At 46.2% G+C, this 19,098-nt stretch overlaps 5 protein-coding genes across 8 annotated transcripts; 3 read left to right on the top strand and 2 right to left on the bottom strand.

Annotated features, from left to right (window-relative positions):
* Positions 1–1,653: 1,653 nt before the first annotated feature.
* LOC6592642 (centrosomin) lies at positions 1,654–11,248 on the bottom strand. 3 transcript variants are annotated; one of them, XM_026985231.1, is made up of 8 exons: positions 10,396–10,493; positions 8,691–8,874; positions 7,330–7,373; positions 6,547–6,923; positions 6,221–6,487; positions 5,011–5,217; positions 2,794–4,948; positions 1,654–2,730 (listed from the first exon to the last, which is right to left on the bottom strand). In XM_026985231.1, the coding sequence occupies exons 2-8, from the start codon at positions 8,789–8,791 to the stop codon at positions 2,459–2,461; spliced, it is 3,423 nt and encodes a 1,140-aa protein (XP_026841032.1). In that variant the 5' UTR covers positions 8,792–8,874; positions 10,396–10,493; the 3' UTR covers positions 1,654–2,458. The 3 variants fall into 3 exon arrangements, with proteins under 3 accessions (XP_026841032.1, XP_026841031.1, XP_026841033.1); XM_026985230.1 differs by lacking the exons at positions 8,691–8,874; positions 10,396–10,493 and adding an exon at positions 10,991–11,248; XM_026985232.1 differs by lacking the exons at positions 7,330–7,373; positions 8,691–8,874; positions 10,396–10,493 and adding an exon at positions 7,014–7,162.
* Positions 7,401–8,126, bottom strand: LOC113565054 (lysozyme 1). The gene has a single exon (XM_026985233.1). The coding sequence runs from the start codon at positions 8,115–8,117 to the stop codon at positions 7,533–7,535; it is 585 nt and encodes a 194-aa protein (XP_026841034.1). The 5' UTR covers positions 8,118–8,126; the 3' UTR covers positions 7,401–7,532.
* Positions 11,249–11,446: 198 nt separating the features above from the next.
* LOC6592641 (golgin subfamily A member 1) lies at positions 11,447–14,272 on the top strand. The gene is made up of 6 exons (XM_002017826.2): positions 11,447–11,851; positions 11,936–12,721; positions 12,780–12,878; positions 13,181–13,594; positions 13,660–13,899; positions 13,973–14,272. The coding sequence occupies exons 1-6, from the start codon at positions 11,669–11,671 to the stop codon at positions 14,093–14,095; spliced, it is 1,845 nt and encodes a 614-aa protein (XP_002017862.1). The 5' UTR covers positions 11,447–11,668; the 3' UTR covers positions 14,096–14,272.
* A 626-nt stretch (positions 14,273–14,898) lies between these two features.
* LOC113565174 (putative nuclease HARBI1) lies at positions 14,899–15,986 on the top strand. Its single transcript, XM_026986443.1, has 2 exons — positions 14,899–14,980; positions 15,034–15,986. Exons 1-2 carry the CDS (start codon positions 14,967–14,969, stop codon positions 15,980–15,982), a joined length of 963 nt encoding a protein of 320 aa, XP_026842244.1. The 5' UTR covers positions 14,899–14,966; the 3' UTR covers positions 15,983–15,986.
* Positions 15,987–17,386: 1,400 nt separating this feature from the next.
* LOC6592640 (proteasomal ubiquitin receptor ADRM1 homolog) lies at positions 17,387–19,059 on the top strand. 2 transcript variants are annotated; one of them, XM_002017825.2, is made up of 4 exons: positions 17,387–17,446; positions 17,563–18,107; positions 18,169–18,362; positions 18,468–19,059. In XM_002017825.2, the coding sequence occupies exons 2-4, from the start codon at positions 17,584–17,586 to the stop codon at positions 18,902–18,904; spliced, it is 1,155 nt and encodes a 384-aa protein (XP_002017861.1). In that variant the 5' UTR covers positions 17,387–17,446; positions 17,563–17,583; the 3' UTR covers positions 18,905–19,059. The 2 variants fall into 2 exon arrangements, with proteins under 2 accessions (XP_002017861.1, XP_026841327.1); XM_026985526.1 differs by having other exon boundaries at positions 18,169–19,059.
* The last annotated feature ends 39 nt before the right edge of the window (positions 19,060–19,098 follow it).

A 19,098-nucleotide genomic window follows, 5' to 3' on the forward strand; every position in this document is an offset into this window, starting at 1 on the left:
ACGATACGAGTACAGTATTTGATAAGATAACAAATTTTAAAATTCCGAGTGCCAAATTTTCTGAGAACAAACGAAAAACAAAACCAGAAATTTCACAAAAACCGTCATCGTATCTACAAACAATTTGAACCGATGATCCGAAAGCATTTACCACTTGGAGACTTACTTTAATATTTAGTTGGCAAGTGTAAATATTTGATACTTTCGTGGAGGTAAGCAACAGCGGAAGGACAAGTGCGCAACTACAAATGTAATGAACGAAATGAAATGTCTTCTTAATCGTTATAAACACCAAAAAGTGCCTCAGTAGTGTGTGTTTTATTGTTTATCCTATATATCGTCTATGACTTATTCGTAGATAAAACAAATGAATAGCCAGTTATTCATACGACTTGTGTGTATTTTTTAATCAATAATTAAACAACAATAAATATCATATTTATAGGTAATTTTAACGAAAGTTAAGTGTAACAAAAGAATATACAACAAACAATATTTTTAAATGTAAACTTTCGTCTTTTTAACTAAATCTAAAATCCTCTTTTGAGCTCTTGCGTTGACTAATGCTTGAAGGATGATGTCAGGAGATGATCTTCGGCGCAGGGCGTGAGCGTATACTATTTATACATCATGCAGTCTGTGATCAATGCCTGCTTGGAAATCCACCCTTAGACGATATGTAAAAAACCGAGGATCAAGCATACCATTTTCGACTGTTTTCGCCTGTCTAAAGGTGGAAGGTAAAGGCCGCCCCTTGGCACATCTAATGAAGAAGTGGCTTTATAAGCATGCTCGGATGCACCTTATTTTTCACTTGTCCATATCCTTAAACAGTAGGTAACGGTTATTTTCTTTTCTGTGATTTTATTAATTGTTATATTGACAATATTATGATCTTAATTCGTTACTGACCTTGAATCCGTTCTATTGGCTGTAACCTAAATTTTATTGCGGGTAGCCAGGCTTTGTTGATCAGATTATGTATTTTATACAATATTCTTTTAGCTACTCGAAGAGTATAGGCTAAACTAGATTTGTGGTGGAAGTGTGCGTGTGCGTAACACCCAGAAGGGAGCGTTTCCGACCCCATAAAGTATATATATTCTTGATCAGCATCAATTGCCGAGTCGATATACCCATGTCTTTCTTTTTTCTCTCTTCTTTTCTTGGCAAAAGTATTTGAGAACCTCCTATTTATTGTTCCACATTTACCATTAAGCCAAACTCTTTCCGATTATCCAGGATATATTTTGAAGAATTTGTCGGGTCAAGCTGGCATCCAGACTGTCCAGACTGTCCAGACTGTCCAGACTGTAGTCGTATGCGGGCGTTGAGGTGTGTCGGTTTACATATACGACTTTATATTATAATAATTGTCATTATGGTTTTCCACTTGCGATGTGTGAGTGAGTACTTACAGATACAAAAAATAATTGTACAAATAAAAAAGTAGCAAAACCGAAGACCCCCTTGCAGGGACATACCGACGACTCCGACGAATGTCATGTTTACCTGATACTGATAGAAGTTACCGCCCAAAGTCCATATCCCCTGGGCGAATGGGGCTAACAGCGAAAGCGAAACAGTTTTAGTTGAAGTACACGGTTTGTATTCTAACGAATTATTTTATTCCATAAAACGACATGGTAGAAATTACTTAGAGTCTATGTATTGTTCTTCCAGCTCCAGGACAGCGGAGGTACTTTTTACACATTGTACAAAATGATGCTTCAAAACAAGTTATTGATTGGATGGCAACGACCATTTGGGGGGGAGGGGGATAAATCAAACAATTATTTCAATATCCGTTTCGATGGTTAACTGAAATCGAGGATTCCGAGCGGTGGATTGAAGAAAAGAAAGCAAAGGTTAAGAGCAATAGATTAAGCAAACACTGTAGCTGCATGCACATAATGGATATTAGCCACAAAAATATGGACAATCGAAGGGATGTTCTTATGTTTAGCTACTAGTGGGGGGAGAGATAAGGATATATATACATATTCTATACATGTCATTCAATATGAATGAGTGTGCCAGGTTCTGGTTACATACTTTTCAGTCAGCATCTAGACATTTTTTTTTAGTTTTGGGGTGTGCTAAAACAGGTGTGATATTTCTTTCATTGAGTAAATATTCTTGATCAATGTTATTGTTATTATTGTGTGCATTGATTCCGTGTTGAGTTCCCTATACAGTCTTTAGAAAATGCAAAAAGGTATTTATATTAATAGCTTCGTTGTTTCGGTTCGGATCCGTTCATGGTACAAAAAAATACAGGCACATACAAAATACAAATTAATACCTTGTTAGGAACGAGGAAAATAAAAGGTTTACAAAGAAATAAATGAACAGATCATGGCAAGGAAAATGGCAAACGTCTAGTAACAAATGAATGAGATGGAACTATTAATTAATGCTGATATAGTCGTCGTCGACGACTACGTGAAATCAATTGTTAGAACTCATTCTCCATATTTGAGCGTACATTTCGCAGAACATTGTGAGTTTTTAGTATTTGATTCTTGATGTCTTTTTCGACTTGTGCTTTAGCTTTGTTAGCCAGACGCAACTTTTCGTAGGTGTCTTCGAATGCGCGCTTGGTGCGGATTAGTTTACGCCTCAATTCAGCATTTTCTTGTTCTACCTTGGCACAGTCGTGTGTAATTGTTGCAGACGGCTGCTGCTGCTGCTGTTGTTGGGACACACTCAATGCGTTTTCAACGGGTTCTGTGAATGGGATACAGATGAGGGCTCGCTCTCTCGTGAAAAATCTTATTCTGAAATGCTTACCATCTTTAGCACCTGACGGCGTCTCATTCTTCAGTAGGGCACGCTGTGTAGCTGTACACAACTCAACGCTGGAGATTCGGCCGGCATCGCTCTCTATACCGAGATCCGGCGAGGAGCTGCTCACGCGCCCCACTACCACAGCCGTGCTGGCCGGTACGCTGGATTGGTTGCCATTTAGTGGTCCCATGGGCACAGCCACCTCCTCCGAGGTGTATCCCGACTGCGACACATCGCTGCTGTTGGAACGAGCTGGCTGAACGAGTTGGCGCTGCGGCTGCACACCTTTCAAGAGCTCCAACTGCAGCCTGAGCTCCTCTGTGCGCTTCTCCAGCTGCAATTTGTCGTTGTAGGCCTTGGTCCGTTCCATGACCGCCTTGGATGCCTGCAGGGTGCTTTCGTCCAGTTGTTTTTTGAGCGAACGCGTGGCCAGCTCGTTCTCCACGAGAGTCTGCTTCAGCTCCATCTCGTTCTCCTGGTGGTACTCCAGGGACCTCTGCAGCTCGAGCAGCTGTTGGGCCTGCTCCTGGTAAAGGCTCAGCGCTACCCAGTCTCGCTCGAGCGCCTCCTGGTGCCGGCGTTGCACTTCCTCGAGCTTTTCCGCTGCCTCCCGCCTCAGTTCTGCCATCTCGGCCTGGGCCTGGTCCAAAGCCTCAGCGTGTTGTTGTTCCATTTCCACGAGCTGCTGCTGTGCTGCCTGTAGTTCCATGTCCGTTATCTGCGCATCTGCAGTCAATGTGCTCTGGGCCAGCTCCAGCTGATCAATCTGTTTGGTCTTTATATCGATCAGACGTTGGAGTTCGTTCATCTGCTGATCCTCCTGCGTTCCAATGGCCTGCAGGTCGGCCGTGAGGGCCTCGTTGGCGGCCCGCAAGTGCTCCATTTGGTGTGAAATGTCCATGCAGCGCAGCTGCTCCTGCTTGTATCTGTTGTCTAGATCCACCAGCTGGCATTGCACGCTCAGGACACGCTCGTCCCTCTGGGCTATCTGCTCCTCCAGCTGGGCAATGCGCTCGCTGGTGCGACTGCGCTCCTGCCTGGCCGAGCAGGCGCGCCGCCCCTCGCTTTCCGATTCGCTGGGCTGCCGCTCGGCCGTGGCAAGGCTGTGTGAGGTCTCTTCCAGTCCGATACGGGCCAGGGAAACCTTACGGTCCGGCTCGGACCAGGCTTCCGATTCGCTTTGGTTGTCTGGCTGCTGGGTGGGCAGGGGCAGGGAACGGCGTTCCTTTCGCAGCTGCTGCCCGTCCGAGGTGCGGCGCTTCTCCAACTCCCGCTTCAGCGCCTTGTTCTCGGCCTTTAGGTGCTCAATCGTTGGATTGATGGAGGCGGCGCCAGCGGTGCGTACCTCTTCATGCGAGTTGTACGTCTTGTGGCTGGCATCGGCCTCCGCCTCGGCATCTGCGTCGTTGTACAGCATATCAGAGAGATTGCACAGCTGCGCAAGACTCTGATCGGCCAGCGAGGCGCCAGTGATATTCAGCGTCATGTTCAGGCTCTTGGACAGGTCCAGGCTACGGTCCACGGCTCGACGCATGGCGTGCCGCCTATCAGCGGCCAGTGCACCGAGCACATCCTTGTGCTTGAGCAACGAGTTAAGGAACCCGGCCAGCTCTTCCAGCCGGTTGGTCAGCACACCACAAACATCGGCGCACTCCAGTCGCCACTTATTCGCGCTCTCAGCGTCCGCCTGTACCTGGCGCAGTTCCTGCCGCAGCTGTCCAATCACCGCACTGTTCTGGTGATCCTCTCCCAGGCGGTGGATGAGCACGTCCACCTTGCGCTGCAGCAGCTTGTTGCGTTCCAGGGCTTTGGTGTACTCCAGCTCGGTAAAGGACTGCTGCAAATCAACGGCTGCTGAGCCAATCGACTCTTCGTTTATCTGCGGCAGCGACTGCGGCTGCTGGCTGGTGGCCACCAACTTGGTCAGGCGCTCCACCTCGCGGTTCTTTTCCCACAGCTCCTTGTTGACCAGGTTCTGCAGATTGGCCGTCTTCTTTTTAACTTCCGCCTGAAGCTGCTGGATCTTTAGCTCCTGTTCGGCCATCTTATACTCGTATTGTTCCTTAAGTCCCGAGGATATTTCCAAAAAGCACGCCTCATTGTCACTTAGCGAACGGCCCGTTGCCGATGTCGATATGGTGGCCTTGCTGTTCTCGCTCTACAAATACATAAATATACGTTTTATAATTGTAAAAGGTACTAGTCCCTAGCAGCACTCACTTCTTTCTTAACCGAGTGCTGCTCCTGCGGCTGCTGCTGCTGGTTGAGTCTTTTGATCTCCTTGTCCTGGCTGCTCAACTTCTGCATTAGCTTCTGTATGGTGCGGCATGCCTGCTCGTGGATGCGTTCTCGCTCCTTTAGCTTCTCCTGCGCATCCTGCAGTTCGCACATATTGTCCGCCAGTTGGGCGTCCATCTCCTGCTTAGCCTACAATGGAAAGCAAATGAAGTTCAGAGTCTCTTTGAGCAATACTCGTATTTATTGGCTGGAATAGTTTGAATACTTTATAACGATAAATTTGTGTTTGATCCCCCAAAAAACTGTTGAAACATAAATCGAAACGATAAAGACTCGATAAATCCACGAAAGTTACTTTAGTTCATGTGGCCCCAAGCTCTGTTAAAAAACTGCCGCAGAAGGCTGGGAAACGTATAGTTTTGTAAGGGGCGCCCTGGCGCAGCGATTGGCAGCCGCACTGGTCGCCTGGCATAGTTCTTATGCGGCTGATTCCGCTGGTTCTGTGGGCAACGAGGGCGTTTTATTGGTCGAAAACTGCTGGCGATGGAGATTGAGTCACCTTTGCGGCATCCAATGGCATTGCACTACTGACCGCCGACGCTGACTCCCGTCCGCTGCTTCCCAGCACACTGATCGCCGAAAAGTTTGAGCTCAGCGAGGAGGTGCTGCCACTACGCTGCAGTTCAAAGGTTACACAATTTCTCTGGGGAAGCAGAGCCTTGTGCTGGCACCTGTTGGCGTTGAGTAAAGGCCGCATCAGACACGAGTCCACCTCCTTCCTGTTGATGATGGCCTCGTACTCATCGACTCTGCTCTTCAGCTGCTCTCTTTCCCATTCCAAATTGTCGTTCTCAACCTTTGGGTGGGGTTTGGGTGACTCGTGGCACCAATCAGTGTGCGGCAGCTCTACTCACATCGCGCTGAAAGATCTTCCTTTGCAGCATGGCCAGAGTGGGCATAATGCGTTTCAGCAATTGAGAATAGTTCTCCAGTTCGGCCTGAATGCGATCCACTCTCACCGTCAGGATAGTTATCTCAGTCCGAGCGACGTGGATTTGCCGCACATGCCCCCTGATGGTTCCCTAAAACGAGTGTCCCTCTCATCATCACCACATGCGTCCTATAACTAGCACTACACTACGGCCCTAATCTCTTGGGAGACACTCCCCTTTTTCTGGGGGCGTCTACTTACATTTGCCTCGTCGCTGCACTGCCGCGCTTTCTCGATTTGCTCCACCAGCTCGGCGTTCTTGATGGCCAGCTCCTGGATCTTGGCCTCGCAGGAGGACAGCGTCTCCTGGTGCTCGGCCTGTGCCGATTTCAGCTGGTCCTGGCAGGCTATCTGCCGTATGCCGGCCTCGACCAGTTCCTGCCTCGACCTCTGGACCTCAGATTCCAAGTGTTTGAGCTTTTCATCGAGTGCTTCTCTGGACTCTCCTTCAAAGGCAGCTCCAGTTTCCTAAAATGCACAAGTAGGGAATAGAGGTCATGACTGCTCAAGACATACAAGATACTCACCTCGTAGTGGCGCAGATGCTGCTGCAGCTCATCGATCAACGCATTGCTTTCGGTTTCCGCCTTGCGCTGCATCTCCTCGTGCATGGATATGGCCCGAGCGGCGTCCTTCAGCAGCTCCGTCTTCTCCTCGACCGTTTTGCGCAGCACTTCGACCTCAATCTTTGTGTCGATCAACTGCTTCGACAGAGACTCGCCCGAATTGTTTGTCCGCTGGTGCCCCAGCTGGCTCTCCTCCATGAAGTAGAGGCGCAGCTTGAGATTGAAGTTCTCCTTTCGCAGCGTCGACATCTGCTCCTCCACGTTGCGCATAGAACGGCCCGGCATGGCCAAAGGCGAGTGGCTTTCGCCTTGCAGACGGCCCGCATCGAAACTGGCATCTGTGGGGGACACAAGGAAAGGCCCGGTCATTGAGTGGTTTGGTTTGTGTTTCGGCTGACTCCAAAGAGAGTTTTATGTCTGATGCGCACTGGGGTTGAACGGCTTTCGCGGCAAGCAGCGTCTAGGGGGTCGTTCCAGGCTCATGTCGTTCAATTGTTGGACCTTCTTCTTATATATGCTCCATAAAACGGTACGGTCCGGCGAGAGAAGCGTATAAAAAATATATATTCAAACTGGAAGACCGCTTTCGCACATCTAACATATGTTGAATTCCAATATGTATTGCTAAAACCTAAATACTGTATCAACCTGAGGCTGCCAAACGAACTGTGAACTGTGGGCTGTGGACTGAGGCACACATTTTTCGAAAAACCTACTGGGATTTGCGTCTGAAATGAAACTTACATGAGTTATCCATGGTCACATCTTGCAAGACTCCGGGACTGGTGCTGAAATGGAATGGAAAGCGGAAACAATTAAGGCTCTGGGCTGACCTCTGGATGACATAGACAAGAAAAAACTCAAACTTAAACGTTAATTAATATTTTATTTTCGCAAATATTTCGGCAGTGATGTCATAAGTCCCAAGACCCCGTCTGACCCGTCCGTCAGCTACAATCTCCCAGCACCGACTCACTCTCTGCACAGCTTCTGTTGCCCGCCGGGTTCTGGGGTTGGAAGCACTCATCAATGCCCTCCAGCGTGCCGTTGCAGAACTGACCGTACACCGACCAGGCCGTCCAGCCCTGCTGCCTCCGTATGAGCCGGGCGCACTGCACGGCCATGGTAATGTCGTCGCTCAGCAGCCGCGTGCAGTTCACGTTGCACTCGTTGAAGGTATAGTACTCCGTTTGATTGGGCGGTGAGCACCAGAAGCGATCGCTGATCTGAAAGAGGCCATAGTCCCGGGAGCCGTCCGCATTGGCCTGCCCCACCGCGTGGGTGTTGAAGCGGCTCTCGAATTCCGCGATGCACAGCCACAGAGGCAGCTCCGACTTGGGCACGTCCAGGATGTAGAGCTGCCCGGCCAGATCGCAGGGCTTCAGTCGAACGGCCAGGGCAAGGGCCAGAACCAGAAGCAGGAAGCACAGCAGCAGCAGGCATAGCACTCCACCACTTGATCGGGCCATTCCAAGTGAGTTCCAGTCTCGTACTGGCTTTGGCTCTGGCACTGGCACTGCGGCTCTGACCATCAACGATACAGCTGATCAAAGCTTAATCGGAATCCAAACCGGTTTCAATTATTTGGCCCGATCTGAGATCTGTGAGTGGAAAATCTACGGACAAATGCAACGATTTTCTATTTGTGGCTGGCATTGCACCTTCGACTGGCGGCTATCATTAATTAATGACATGTCTCTCCCTTCCCTCCGCTCTGCTACCCCTTGTAAGCTCTTGGAATGGGAATCTAGTAGTGAACTGAATTTCCAAATCAAAATATAGCCTAGGTTATTTACGGTTTTAATGATCTCAGACTCTTGCAGGCTCTTAACTGAAGCGTGAAAATGATAGCCCGAACCCTGTCCCTGTTCCGAGTCTCTTTCAATGATTTCTATGCTCAACTATCTTACAGTTTGCTCTACTCTGCTCTAAATGGAACACACCCATTCAAAGTTCTGTTCTTTTTTTGGCAGCTGAATTTTAGTCCAAGTCACAGATGAATGAGTACAAGTCGTACTTCCGCCCCTTAAATCCGTTGCTGCTGGTACTTATTTCCCATCCAATAAAATAGCATATATTACAGATCGAATGGAACATTTACTTACCAGAATTGATTGTTGCCCGAGTTCAATGAGAATCGCTTGAATGGCGAACCCTGCGATTCATTTGAGTTATTCAGAGACGTAGAGCGAAATATACCCGCCATAGTGTTCACGTTTTCTTCAACATTAGGCACATTTATTTATACATATATTGTTCACTTTTGGAGGAAGGGATGTTGCAGAAACTCTATATTTGATGTTTAAATAGGTTCGTGGTTTTTCTTTTTTAGTTTATAATTAAGAGCAGACACGTCACCGCCTGATGTTGATGTTGTTGGTGTTCTTGGCTTTATTCCCTAAATACCTCGCGATGCACGGCACACGACAGACCACAGACTTCGTCCCGTCCCAAGGGGCAGCAAACTATGAGTCATTGGCTGCCGCCTGCTGTCGATGAGGAGCAGTGAGCCGTAGGGCGGAAGAAGCTTCAAAGAACCCGAGAACCGGGCGGCGGATAGGCATGATATACTTCTATGGATTGGATGCACGACGTACCCGATGCATATTTTAGCGCAGACCAGACCCCTGCCAGAGATGCAGCAGCACTTGAGGCCACTCGCACACATAAAGCACATTTATTTTGGGAAATGAGCAAACCGCAAAGGCTCTTCCTTCCACACGGCAATAGAACGACAATTGCAGGCCAGGCCAGAGCACAGGGCTACGAAAACTCTGCCAAACATTTGCACTCATTTGTTTTGGCTACGGCTCTGTCCGTGCCCATAGCTATGGTTACAGAGGCGCTCTTGAAAATCAATGGTCTCCTAAACAACAGGTGGACTCTAAACGTGTCAGGACATGTGTCCTGTTAACAGCTGAATTGCACCTCTCCTGGCTTTATAGCCCCATACCGCTGCAGGTATCCGAAGTAAAAGACCCATTCCCGCCTCAGTCTGGGCTCGCTCATCTACCTGGCTACCTGGCGCGACTCTCGAGTGGGTGTCAGGCTATGGATGGCCAGTGATAATGGCACACAAAGGCGCCTGCAGTATTCAACAGAGCGATACAATAACAATAAACAGAAGTACAGGAGGCATCGTCGAAAGCAGAGCACATTGAGTGATATGTGAGCGGGGAAGGGGGTTGGATAGCACCTTATATACCGCTAATGCGTTGACTTTGAACATGCAGCCATACGTGCATCAGACACTGTACTTTATCCTAGAAGGAGAAGGGGGAAGGGGAATTACACTCTTACGGTAAACAAAGAAACCCCACCCCTCTCTCCACTTTCGCTCTCTCCTGCTACATACCCGTGTAGATGTTAACTACACACATGTGTCACCGTCCACTGTTCGGTTCGTCTGATAAGGCGGGATATCATCGGAGAGGGCTTGCCGCTGCTGCCGTACTGCTGATATGGGTGTGGATTGAGCAATTGGGGATTCGCTATTCAACAAATTAATTTCTATACTTTTCCGCCACTAAAATTAGACACACCACAGAGCATCGCTAGCGACAAAAGAAATCAACAACAACGACAACACAGACGGGCGCGAATTACTCTAGATGCATACACCGATGTACATATATACACATTGTACATCCGCACACATTCTCATATATAAATATATGTATGTAAATGTATTTTGAAGGTTTCACAAAAGCACAGCATCCTTTACATGTTATCTACAGATGCAGATGCAGCTATTTACATATATTCCGTGACCGTATAAACAATTGTAACTTCACTGCTGTCTCCACTTACACAAATGTATATACACGACCGATAGCCGACCCTTTGATTATTTAAACTGTAAGTTTGTTTTCTTATTATTTACATATGCACATGTATGGGATAGTGTGTGTATATAGAACGACAGAGAATGGCGCAAGCACAGCAAACGAGTAGAATATCAGCGCGAAATGAATTCAAAATCTTCTACGTCCAAATAAACCGAAAGCCAGAACATAAATGACTGAACAAAAACGCGAGGCATCGAGAGACGGAGAAAAACCCAGTGCCAGCCAGCCTCATCTGCTCTGAAAAAGGAAAATGCGCTCTGTAAAACTCGCACACACTGAAAGCAGATGTCACGCATTTCCCGCTGTACCCGGAGCGCATTGTGCGCTGCTCTCGCTTGCTCTCGTGAAACTTTTGGGGTGGGTAACAAACGCGACGGGACAGTACATATGGCACATGGTATGTACATAAGGGAGGCTTTCACGGACTCGGAGAGCCACCACAAAGAGCGTATTATTCTCCGATCAGCAAATGAATAAACTGATGGCGCACAGTGGGCAAGATCGAGAAGCCCACATATAGGCAGATATTATTATCAGTATGCATTTGGGTTACTTACTCGTCCACACTTTTAGACAGGGCTTCTGCCAGTGTCCTCAGTACTTTTCGGTCTATCTCGGCGGCTCCATTCTCCTCAAGAAAACTGGTGACTGTCTCAATAAGTGTAATTTCCTTCAAGGACGAGCCGCAGGTTAGATTCCCATTGTCGCAAAGGTCGCGAAGAGCCTGCTTAGATTGATCCATGACTGTATGTCCCGTTCGGGGTGAATATTACTGAGGTTGATTCCGATTTGTCTATTTCAGCTTAACTTCTTTACTTTTCTTAATTTGGTAAGACACAAAAAAACACAAACAAGTACAATTATGTTTTTTTTTTTGGAAAAGTTACCGCGCATTCACAGCTGTTTTTGGCGTCTACTATCGAAACATTGCCAAATACAGCCCTGGCTGTGTTGGAGCGTAGCCAGACTGGTGAAAAAAGGGTGTCGTGTGTCGAAGGGGCAAGGATGGGACAACATCGCCAGTTGACAAGAATTTACATATTTCTGATAAGCAAGTAGCACACGAAATGCTATAAACGCTCCACGGGCACGTTTACTGAGCGGCCACCCACGCAGCTAGACCATTCTATTAGCTTTGCTTGGATTCGCAGGCATACACAAAAAGTTTCGATTCGCAACAGCAGGAGGACGGCACGGCCCGCCTGGCCTCGTAATAGCAGAAGTCAGTAATCAGAATGTTTGCGACGCTGAAAAACAAAATCAAGGAGGAGACCGGCGAAGATGTGTCTACGTCGGCATCCCAGCCCCAGCCCCAGCAGCGCTATGCTAACAACAATAATTATCGGCTACGGAGCCGCCGAGTTAGCATTAATTCCAACTCGGCTGATGATGTGGGCGGTGGCAGTATCTACAACGAGGTAAGAGGCAAAAAGTCTATTTTTGTGTGTATAAACACTGCGAGTATGGTATAACGTATGTTCTTCTGTAAACATCTGTTAAAGTCTGAACAACTGTGCCAGTTGCGTAGCCAATGCAATGAGCTCACCACCAAAGTGTCCAGTCTCAGCCAGAGCCTGCTGCAGCTGCAGGAGGAAAAGATGCGCGTCGACAAGACCAACGAGATCCTATTGGAGAGCGTTAGAGTGGCCCAAACCCAGAAGGATATGTACTGCGAGGAGCAGGAGAAGATTCAAAATCTACAGCAAGTGGAAATAGACAAGTTGAAAAATCTCCTGAGCTTCCGCGAGCAAGAAGCCGTGGATCGAATGGGTTCGATGCGTCAGCATAGTCAGCAAATTGAGAATCTGTCCGAGGAACTGGAACGCTTACGACCGATTGAATCAGTTGCAGAAGAGCTGCGCGATGAGCTGCAGCGCCTGCGACATGGCACACAGCAGGAAAAGAATCTTCTGACCACCACCTTGGCGACTGTGCAAGAGGAGAACAGAAATCTGAAGCTGCGCATGAATATAGTAGAGGAGTCTCGAATGGAATCCCTCACCAAGCTAAGCCCAGAGCAGCAAGTGCAGGCACTCATACGAGAGCACAAACTGCTCGAGCAGCACCTGGAAGAGGCCCACCTACAGCTGTCCGATATCAAGGGTTCTTGGAGTGGACAAAACCTGGCGCTGGAAACGCAAGTTAGTCGACTATCAAAGCAAGTGGCAGAGGAAACGACTGAGAAGCGCAAGGCGCTCAAGGACCGAGACGATGCCATAGAGACGCGCAAGCAAGTGGCATTTGAACTGGAGAAAGCCATTGACGAAATCAAACAACGAGATGATAAGGTAATCATTAATATACCCCATTACCAGTATTCTTATACCTTGTTTACGCAATTTGCAGGTCAGGCTACTGGAGGAGGAGATCGATGAGCTGAATCTGGCACTGAAGGAGTGTCGAGAGGAGAATGAGCAGCAAATCATCTTTGAGCGAAACAAATCTGTGAGTATGTCCACTGAAGCTGACGACTTGCAGTGGGACCTGTCACACTAATTAAACCGCATGATTGAGTACTAACCCAAACCTGACTAGTAGTTTGACTTGTTTCTAAAAACCCATCTTTTGGCAAAACGAAATATTTACCATTTACGAATGTACCTTAATTTAATGGTTTTCCTTTTTATTAAACTGTTTTCAAATTGATTTGGCAACTTCTTTCCTTGAACAAAATTCTTATGTGCCTATTCCTATATTTACACTTGTGTGATGGTGATTTCGTAAACGAATAAACTGAATTTTCTTAGCAAATTTTGGAAACCGAGGTTAAAGATCTCAAGGCACGTCTCGCGGCAGCCGACGACAGATTTGGCGAATATGCCACAAATGCCGAGCAGGTGGCAAGGAAGCTGCGAACACAGCTGAGCGAAAAGCAAGACCAACTCGAGGAGTCCCTCATCCAATTGGAAGTCGAACGCGAGGAGAAAATGACGTCAATACTTCGAAATGCGGAGATCTCTCAAAGCGAAGATATACTACGGCAGCAACTGCGCCTCGAGCGCAGCGAAGCGATCGAATTGCAGGATAGAACTAAGCAGCTTGAAAATGACATGGGCGAGGCCCGGAAAGCCCTGCAGCAGGTCAGCAGTGCGGCAGAGGAAAATATCCAGAAGCTAGCTAAGTATGAAGCAGTACAGCTGGAGATCATGGAGAAAAATAAGGTGAGATGGAAGTGAAGTATTCGTGGTACTTAGACTCAATGTTTCTCTGCTTTGCCGGAAATCAGACAATAAAAACGCTTAATCAGAGATTGTTAGATCTGAAAAAAACCATGCAAAAGGAATTCCGCAACTCGCAAATCTCTTCAGAGAGTGAATCCCATCATCAAGCTATAACTCCCTATAGGAACCATAGCACAGCGCTCGAGTCGCTTGCAGGCGGAGACAAAGCCAACTGCATCATAATGGACGAGGTCAATTTCCAATATCTAAAGCATGTTGTTGTGAAGTTCTTAACAAGTCGAGAGGTATGTTACATTATCTGCTTGCCCATCATAGTATATGTATCCTATATCCATCTGTTTGCATGCTTCCTGTTAGGTCGAAGCCCGTCACCTCATCCGTGCCGTCTCCACTTTACTGCAGCTGACAGCTGAGGAGGAAAAACTGTTACACGACACATTGAATTGGAAAATGAGTTGGTTTGGCATGAAACCTGCTTAAAATACCTTCCAATATTCGCCCTTTGCAATATTTCACGTATCTATTTGTCTTCGTCTGTAGTCAAATTCATAATGTTCATGCATATGTACAAACTACATACGCCTCACTGTGTTATTTTGTTCATCGATAAGCATTCCTTTTTGTTAAATAGTATTATTAATTTCTACCGTTGTGATTTTTATAAATAAAAACCATTTATGTAAACCATATCATCTCCAAATGGGCTTTTTATACCCGATTATAAAAGGAAGCGTTTCCGTGTTTAGCAGCAATAGCAAAGTCGATACAGTCATGTCTGTATTTCCGTATGCCAACCTTGATGAGCGGCGAGATCTCTGAGACTATAAGAGGTAGAGCGCAAACAAATATGGTGACTGAAGAAAATCATAGAGAATGAAGATCTAGAGATTGCTTAATCAGAGCGGATCCTTATTATAGCCAGAAGGAACAAATTAAATTGGAGTGACTACGATACTCCTTCCACGCTTTTACTCATTCTCTCTCCCGCACACACTCCTCCTCGTGCAGTGTACGTGCTCTGGCGGAGGAGAGCTATGGGAGAAAAACGTAAAGTAAAATTAAAATCATACAGGCAGGATGCGTTTTTCACTTAATTTGCGTTTTGCGTTTTCAACCAAAAAGTTTCGTTTTTAGCTGCTCCCGTTTTCGAAAATATTTGGTATCGATATGTTTCATGTTTCTCATCGTTTCTGACAAACAAAAACAGCTGACCGACCTGGTTGTGGTGCTCCGTAAATTAATAAAAATGCCTTTTATTTTTTCAATTGCTTGCTTTGAAGCAAAACGAAGGCAGAAATTGCGCGATTTACGAAGATCAAGACATCTTAGATGCAACACCAGCGTACTTAGCATGTCTGACGAACGGTGAGCAGAAGCAGGCAAATTGAACATTTAAATTGTAATGGTCAGGTTTTCAGGTTTGTGAAGGCATTTCGGATCGACAAACATACTTTCAAAATGATTTTGGAGAAAGTTAAACTCCATCTGCGTGCTTCCTCAACGCTATCACACTCTACGCAATTGGCTGCAGTAATGCGATACCTCGCCACTGGCTGCCACCAGTGGGCGGTGGCTAAGGACCACCATATAAATGTTGGAAGAAGTACATTTGGAAAGATTATTCACAGGTTTATTCCCTTGATGCAGAATCTGTTATGTGGTGATGGAATTTCGTTGCATATGGATAATCATCAAGTGCAACAATCCCATGATTATTTCCTTGCGAAATTTCAATTGCCTCGAATTTTTGGCTGTGTGGATGGAACTCACTTCAGAATACTAAAGCCTGTACAAAACCACTTCGTGTTCTACAATAGCAAAGGATTTTATAGCATGAATGCCATGATTCTGTGCAACTACAACATGGAGATCTTAGCTATTGATGCCACTCATCCCGGTTCCTGCAATGACTCCTTCATTTGGAACTACTCTTCTGCTAAAGAATATTTGTCCAAGAACATCAACGATAAATTTGTTTTGGCTGATTCGGATTACGCTCTAGGGACTTTTGTTCTGACTCCCTATAAGAGCGCCGAAATAGGCACTCATCAGCAGAGATTCAACGTACGGCATTCTGAGGCACGACAAATCATGGGACGCACAATTGGAGAACTCAAAAGCCGATTCCGTTGCTTGCAACGCACTTTGACTTATCAGCCAATATTTTGTTGCCAAATTATAAATGTATGCTGTGCCCTTCACAACATTTGCAGAAGACGTAATGTCCCTATCGGGGAGAATATTGGATTTGTCGACCACCAGGACACCGAAACAACAGAAAATGAATTCGAAGAAACTGAATTTGAAGAAACTGAAGATACTGAATCATCTCTACGCGACGAAATAGCTCTGGCTATTCCTCATTAAAATAATTTTTTTTAGACATGTTTTAATTTATTTAAATTTAAGCTGTTTTTCATTACAATTTTAATTTGGCTAAAATTAAGTAGGAGCAACTACTCGTTTCCCCATTTAAAAAATCCCAAACAACTTCGCCATATCCTTCTCCAATTCTCCAATCACATGCTGGGCGTAGTTCAGCATAGCTGAACTATTTTTGGTCGCCATTCACAAAACCTCTTACCAATAAATAACCGGTGATTGTAGAAGGCTGTTATGCGCTTGTATTAATTTCTTTCCGACGTTCCGATAAAAAAAAATCTGTTGCAGCTCCGTTCCTAGCAAACGAAAAATGTTGTTGTATTGGCAAATTCTTTCAACACCAAAATTTGAGATTGGGTTAAAAAAATTATTGGCCATTTATTTTGCCATCTATTTTCTCTTTTGCAAGATTCGTTTTGTTGAGTAAAATGCCGTTTACTTTTCATTTCTGTGAATAAAATGTTGCGGTTTTAAAAACGGAGAAAATTTGAATTTTGCGAAAACGGCAGCAGCTATTTTTGCGTTTTTAAAAGTAAATCGGAAAATTGATGCGATTTTTTAGACCGGAGCCTGCCTGATAAACATTCTTCTTTTGACTGCCTTAAATAGATTACATTTTCCTTCATTATTTAATAATTTAGCCGGCTTGATCGCTTGCTGATCTGTGTACTATGCTATACAGAGCATATCATAATCGTAATTAAAATTCCAAATCGTACATAACCAAACATAACGCAGGTTTCCTGAATTTTCGCTTCCAAATGGTACTTACGTACGTCATTTATTCCAATTGATTGCATTTAAATCCTTTTCGCTCATACACTTTCAAAAGATTTATATTTAGCGCGCACCACTCGCATCCAGTCGATAGTATCGATGGCCGTCCTGCTTTCTTCGAAACGGTTATTGGTTCTCTTCAAATCGGTTAAGGCTTTCTTTTTGCTATCTCTGAATCGGGTATGAATCGGAAGCAACAATGAGTCTCATTCCATACTTTTAAATTATATACTTTAATTATTGTACTTGGATCGATACATGGGGATGATTGAAACTGCATTCCCAATCATTGAAAAGGTAAACCCACCGGGAAATGTACGTGTTGTTCATATTCTGGAGCTGGAGCAGATTCAGGATGTTGTTCGGCGAAAATTGGACCTTGGATGGTGAACCATTCGGACACTCGTAATTATTGGGGAATATTAACACGACACATCCGACATTCTGTCACGGTCACACTGGTTGCATCACCAACAAATCATTGCTCGTCATGAGACGTTATCCAGTTTAAATAAAGGGGGCTTAAGTGGGCTAAGTTAATTTTTTCATCGGTATATTTATAAATTTATTGCTACTATCGATAAAGACATCGATTGTAAGTTGCATCACCAACAAATTATTGCTCGTCATTGACAGGAGACTTTAAATTTAATTTATCACAATATATATCCCGTAAGTATGTCGAAAAACAAGCGAAGTCTTACTATGTCCTGATGCTAACGGAACATGTAGACAATGAAGCAACATTAAATATTATTATGACCTAATTCTATATGTGTACATTGCAGCTCTCGAGAAGCTCCCGCATCATGTTTGGCAGACAGAGTGGACTTGGCAGTTCCAGCAACAGCAGTAATTTGGTGGAGTTTCGTGCTGGACGCATGAACATGGTGGGCAAAATGGTACACCCCGACTCGCGCAAGGGTTCGGTGTACATGACCCAATCCGACGATGGCCTGATGCACTTCTGCTGGAAGGATCGCACCTCCGGCAAGGTCGAGGATGATTTGATTGTCTTTCCCGATGACTTTGAGTACAAGCGCGTGGAGCAATGCAAAACCGGACGCGTTTATGTGCTCAAGTTCAAGTCTTCGACTCGTCGCATGTTCTTCTGGATGCAGGAGCCGAAGACCGACAAGGACGAGGAGCACTGCCGTCGCATCAACGAGCTCCTCAACAATCCGCCCTCGGCTCATCAGCGTGGCGGGGGAGGAGGCAGCAATGACGGCGATTTGCAGTACATGCTGAACAACATGTCGCAACAGCAGCTGATGCAGCTCTTCGGCGGTGTGGGCCAAATGGGAGGCCTAAGCTCTTTGCTGGGCCAAATGAAGTGAGTTTTTATTACTGCTCTCTGTTTCCATATGATAAGAACACCAATTCTATCCTTATAGCTCGCGCACACCGTCGTCCCGTAACACCTCGTCGTCGGGAGGCGCCTCGGCGCTGCAAACGCCCGAGAACATCAGTGTGCCCCGCACTCCCACCGCACCCAAGGGCTCCAAGTCGGGCAGCAGCCGTAGCAATCTGAATTCGCAGAGCGACACCGCTGGCAGTGCCAGCTCGTCCATTGATGCCGATGCCTCCGGTAAGAACTCAACCACATCAACTACGACAGCATCAGAAACGACTGGAGCCTATGCCAATCCATTCCAAGCGTATTTATCCAATCTCTCCCCCGAACATGGCGCAGGGCGTTCTTTGAACATCGACCTATCGACGGCCCTCTCGGGCGCGGAAGCCATCAATCAGCTTATTGCCGATCCGGAGCGCGTTAAGACACTGATTGTGCACCTGCCCGAGTCGGAGAATGCGGATGAAGATCGCAAGCAGCAGATTAAGGATCACATTACATCCCCACAGTTCCAGCAGGCCCTAGCCCAGTTCTCCAATGCCCTGCAATCGGCCCAGTTGGGTCCGGTGGTGAAGCAGTTTGAGCTCTCCAATGATGCCGTAGCAGCCGCCTATTCCGGCAACCTGGAGGACTTTGTGAATGCCCTGCAGAAGAGTCTTCCCGCTGGCACCACCATGGGCGGAGAGAAGGAGGCGACCGAGAAGAAAGCCGAGCCCGAGGCTGCCAAGGACGACAATCCTGAGCCCGTCGAGAAGCAGGAGGAGAAACAGAAATAGCATTCACTTGTGTAGCAAAGCAATAACACGCAAGCAAATCAAACGCGTTCAAAACAAATAGTTTTTGCACATTTTTAAAAGTATTTTCGTTCTGAATAAATTATCTCGGCAAGAAGCTAACTACCAGAGATATGGCACACATCTGAACTTCAATATTCGATTTGTCTCTTATTTATATGATTTATGCGAGCATT

Source organism: Drosophila persimilis, unplaced genomic scaffold (assembly GCF_003286085.1).
Source record: "Drosophila persimilis strain 14011-0111.01,24,50 unplaced genomic scaffold, DperRS2 tig00000002-arrow-pilon, whole genome shotgun sequence".
In the NCBI taxonomy this organism is placed as follows: domain Eukaryota; kingdom Metazoa; phylum Arthropoda; class Insecta; order Diptera; family Drosophilidae; genus Drosophila; species Drosophila persimilis.

Excerpts from the sequence above, each read along its gene's own strand:
- LOC113565054 (XM_026985233.1), bottom strand. The coding sequence starts at position 8,117 with ATGGTCAGAGCCGCAGTGCCAGTGCCAGAGCCAAAGCCAGTACGAGAC.
- LOC6592642 (XM_026985230.1), bottom strand. The coding sequence starts at position 11,175 with ATGGATCAATCTAAGCAGGCTCTTCGCGACCTTTGCGACAATGGGAAT. Across the intron at positions 7,374-10,990 it reads CTGTCTAAAAGTGTGGACGA|CACCAGTCCCGGAGTCTTGC; the intron begins GTAAGTAACCCA and ends ATTCCATTTCAG. Across the intron at positions 5,218-6,220 it reads AGTGCAGCGACGAGGCAAAT|GCTAAGCAGGAGATGGACGC; the intron begins GTAAGTAGACGC and ends TTTCCATTGTAG.
- LOC6592641 (XM_002017826.2), top strand. The coding sequence starts at position 11,669 with ATGTTTGCGACGCTGAAAAACAAAATCAAGGAGGAGACCGGCGAAGAT. Across the intron at positions 11,852-11,935 it reads GTGGCAGTATCTACAACGAG|TCTGAACAACTGTGCCAGTT; the intron begins GTAAGAGGCAAA and ends CATCTGTTAAAG. Across the intron at positions 12,722-12,779 it reads TCAAACAACGAGATGATAAG|GTCAGGCTACTGGAGGAGGA; the intron begins GTAATCATTAAT and ends CGCAATTTGCAG.
- LOC6592640 (XM_026985526.1), top strand. The coding sequence starts at position 17,584 with ATGTTTGGCAGACAGAGTGGACTTGGCAGTTCCAGCAACAGCAGTAAT. Across the intron at positions 18,108-18,168 it reads TCTTTGCTGGGCCAAATGAA|CTCGCGCACACCGTCGTCCC; the intron begins GTGAGTTTTTAT and ends CTATCCTTATAG.